At 47.1% G+C, this 4,273-nt stretch overlaps 1 protein-coding gene across 1 annotated transcript; it reads right to left on the bottom strand.

Annotated features, from left to right (window-relative positions):
• Positions 1-2,192: 2,192 nt before the first annotated feature.
• LOC142819497 (olfactory receptor 51E1-like) lies at positions 2,193-3,140 on the bottom strand. Its single transcript, XM_075907133.1, has one exon. The coding sequence runs from the start codon at positions 3,138-3,140 to the stop codon at positions 2,193-2,195; it is 948 nt and encodes a 315-aa protein (XP_075763248.1).
• Between the last annotated feature and the right edge of the window lie 1,133 nt (positions 3,141-4,273).

Raw genomic sequence — 4,273 nt, forward strand, 5'->3', positions numbered from 1 at the left:
CTAGGTAGTTCGAACTAGGACTCCTAGTTCGAACTACCTAGTTCGAGCCCCATGTAGCCGCGCGGCACGGGGTTCGAACCAGCGGGGATTTAAAAATGGCGGCTCCCTGCTTATGCAAATGAAGCCCGGGAAATTCAAATCCCGGGCTTCATTTGCAAGTGCGGTATGCCTACATTACTCCGCTAGTTCGAACTAGCGGGGTAGTGTAGACATACCCTAAGAGTTCTTTGAAGGGGTTAACAAACATGCGGAAAAGGGGGATCCAGTAGATATAGTATACTTGGATTTTCAGAAAGCCTTTGACAAGGTTTCTCACCAAAGGCTCTTGTGTAAATTACATGGCCATGGGATAAGAGGAAAGGTCCTTCCTTGGATTGAGAACTGGTTAAAAGACAGGAAACAAAGGGTAGGAATAAATGGTAAATTTTCAGATTGGAGAGGGGTAAATAGTGGTGTCCCCCAAGGGTCAGTCCTGGGACCAATCCTTTTCAACTTATTCATAAATGATCTGGAGAAAGGGGTAAGGAGTGAGGTAGTAAAGTTTACAGATGATACCAAACTGTTTAGGATAGTCAAGACAGAAGCAGACTGAGTGATTGGGCAACAAAATGGCAAATGAAATTTAATGTAGATAAGTGTAAAGTAATGCACATCGGGAAAAATAACCCCAACTATATGTACAGTATGATGGGGGCTAATTTGGCTACGACAAATCAGGAAAGAGATCTTGGAGTTATCGTGGACAGTTCTCTGAAAACTTCCACACAGAGTGCAGCGGTGGTCAAAAAGGCAAATAGGATGCTAGGAATTATTAGGAAAGGGATAGAAAATAAGACCCAGAATATCTTACTGCCCCTGTATAGAACTATGGTTCGCCCACATCTTGAATACTGTGTACAGATGTGGTCTCCTCACCTCGAAAAAGATATTTTGGCCTTGGAAAGGGTTCAGAAAAGGGCAACTAAAATGATTAGGGGTTTGGAATGGGTCCCATATGAAGAGAGGCTAAAGACACTGGGACTTTTCAGTTTAGAAAAGAGGAGACTGAGGGGGGATATGATAGAGGTCTATAAAATCATGAAACAAAATACAGGACTATGTAGCACTTTAAAGACTAACAAGATGGTTTATTAGATGATGAGCTTTCGTGGGCCAGACCCACTTCCTCAGATCAAATAGTGGAAGAAAATAGTCACAACCATATATACCAAAGGATACAATTTAAAAAAATGAACACACATGAAAAGGACTAACCCTTTTCATGTGTGTTCATTTTTTTAAATTGTATCCTTTGGTATATATGGTTGTGACTATTTTCTTCCACTATTTGATCTGAGGAAGTGGGTCTGGCCCACGAAAGCTCATCATCTAATAAACCATCTTGTTAGTCTTTAAAGTGCTACATAGTCCTGTATTTTGTTTCAGCTACACCAGACTAACACGGCTACATCTCTATCACTATAAAATCATGAGTGGTATGGAGAGGGCTGATAAAGAAAAGTTATTTATTAGTTCCCATAATAGAAGAACTAGAGGACACGAAATGAAATTAATGGGTAGCAGGTTTAAAACTAATAAAAGGAAGTTCTTCTTCACACAGCGTGTTGTCAACCTGTGGAACTCCTTGCCAGAGGAGGCTGTGAAGGCTAGGACTATAATAGAATTTAAAGAGAAGCTGGATAAATTCATGGAGGTTAGGTCCATAAAAGGCTATTAGCCATGGGATAAAATGGTGTCCTTGGCCTCTGTTTGTCAGAAGCTGGAGAGGGATGGCAGGAGACAAATCGCTTGATCATTGTCTTCGGTCCACCCTCTCTGGGGCACCTGGTGCTGGCCACTGTCGGTAGACAGGATACTGGGCTAGATGGACCTTTAGTCTGACCCAGTACGGCCGTTCTTATGTTCTTATGTTCACACCAGGCCTGTGGCTGATCCTTCAGCCCTTCTTCTTACTCCAGGGGCTGTTCCGAGGGACAAAGGCTTTGCCTACCCCTCAACCTACCGGGGGGTAAATGAGTTGTACACAGACTGAGTCTTCAGTTTCTTCTGCTGACACAGCCCAGGGAGGCCAGGAATGAGGTTACTGGTACTTTCTCTGTCCAGTCAGTGACTCCGGGAGGAGGCCCCAGCCCTGTGTCACCAACCAGCCCTTCACTGCGCTGAGTCTCTGAGCCAGAGCACCGGGAAAAACCTTAGATCCCTTTTTGAGTAAAGAGGGAGAACAGCCTGGCCCGGATCCGTTTGGTCCTCACCCCGTAGATGATGGGGTTGAGCGTGGGAGGCATCAAAAGACACAAGTTGGCAAAAAGAATGTGGAAGTGCAGGGGCAAAATCTGGCCAAGCCGGGCAATGAGGATGATGAAAAGATTAGGGATGTAAAAGGCGAGGATGGCGCACAGGTGGGAGCTGCAGGTTCCAAATGTCTTGAGCCGGGCATCCTTTGTGGGGAGTTTGAAGATGGCCCTGACGACGTGGATATAGGATACGGTGATCAGTAGCGCATCCAGACCTATCCCACACAATGTCACAGCGAGGGCGTAGTAGCTACTGACACGAATGTCGGCGCAGGCCAGGCTCACCACGGCGATGTGCAGACAGTACGGCTGGGGGATGATGTTGGTTCTGCAATATGGCCACTGCCTGGCCAGTAAGGGGAGGGGTAACTCAAGCAGGCCACTGCGCAGCAGCACAGCCAGGCCGATCTTGGCCACCACGGGGCTTGTCAGGATGGTGGAATGTCTCAGGGGATGGCAGATGGCCACGTAGCGATCAAACGCCATGGCCACAAAGATCCCAGATCCTACCAAATAGAAGGAATTAATGAAGAACATCTGGGTGAGGCAGGCACTGAAATCGATCTCCCTGGCATTGAACCAGAAGATGCTCAGCATTTTGGGCAGGACGGACGTAGTTAGGATGAGGTCGGAGATGGCCAGCATGCAGAGGAAATAGTACATGGGCTCATGGAGGCTCTGCTCCTTCTTCACGATGAACAGGATGGTGAAGTTCCCCAAGATTACTATGATGTACATGGTGCAGAAGGGGATGGAGATCCAGCCGTGGGCCTCCTCTAGACCAGGGATGCCCAGCAGGATGAAGGTGGAGGGGTTGGTGAAGTGGGTTGTGTTAGAATGTGCCATGGACAGAGGAGAAGGTGTCCGACTCTCAGGCAGAACGGTGTCTCCCGCATGCACTGCACAAGCCCTTGACTTCTTCTGTGCACCCAGGGTTGAAAATGACTCTTGCAGAACACATGCCTGGAGGGAGAGAGAACGCACTATTGAAGGCTCTGCTCATGGGGGAAGCACGTCAGTCTCTGCACACACTGAAAATGTCACTTTTGTTAGTCAGTGAAATTCGCTTTGTTCAACTGGCCCTGCAGGGTCCGTCCCATGTCGGATGGTGCTCGCTGGACCAACTATCCCCACAGCATGTTCTGTGCAGCATGAACGTGGATACTCATTACCCGCCATTGCTTCGTAACTCAGTGAAACCCAGGCAGTGTGGGAAAACCAAAGACTTGTGCCCTGTGACAAATCCATTTAGGATGCTCTGAGGGACAAGCCCTGGGTGTCATTAATTGCCGGTCAATGGAAACACCTGCTGATTCACTGCCGTGGCCAAAACAAACACAATTTTCAGATGCCTAAAAGTGGGATGGAAATTGCCTGGAGAGACCGAGGGACTCACTCTGAGCACATGCCCTGCGCAGGCCAAAGTGGCAGCAGACAGCTATCTCTGGGAAGGGCAGAGCAGGGGGAAATAGGATTCCTGATACCCGCTGTGGCAATGGGGCAGGCTGCCCTAGTGAGCCAGACTGAAAACTCTGGGACTGTTTATTTTAGAGAAGAGTCAAAAAAGTTGGCATGTGGAAGAGATGTCCAATCAAAGAATGGACCCAAGCACATTCAAATAGTCAAACAGGGTGTGTCTAGACTACAGGGTTTTTTCAAAAACAGTGTACCTGTGTCTAGACTACTGCCGCATTCTGTTGACAATAAATCGAAAGACCATGGCAGTTTTGTCGACGGTGGTATAACACCTTTTTTCAAAAGCCATTGTTCAAAAAAAGGCACTAGTGCATTAAAACAGCGCTTTTTTGAAATGTCTGAGGGGATGGCAGAGTGTCTAGACTCTCGAAAAATCGAGCCTGTTTATTCGAAAAGTTTTCTTGCTTTCTAGATGCTCTCTTTTGAAAGAGGCTTTTTTGAAAGATTCCTTTACTGAAGGGGTCTGACAACTAGAAAGCACCTTTTTCAGTTCCTTATCAGTT

Source organism: Pelodiscus sinensis, chromosome 1 (genome assembly GCF_049634645.1).
Source record: "Pelodiscus sinensis isolate JC-2024 chromosome 1, ASM4963464v1, whole genome shotgun sequence".
In the NCBI taxonomy this organism is placed as follows: domain Eukaryota; kingdom Metazoa; phylum Chordata; order Testudines; family Trionychidae; genus Pelodiscus; species Pelodiscus sinensis.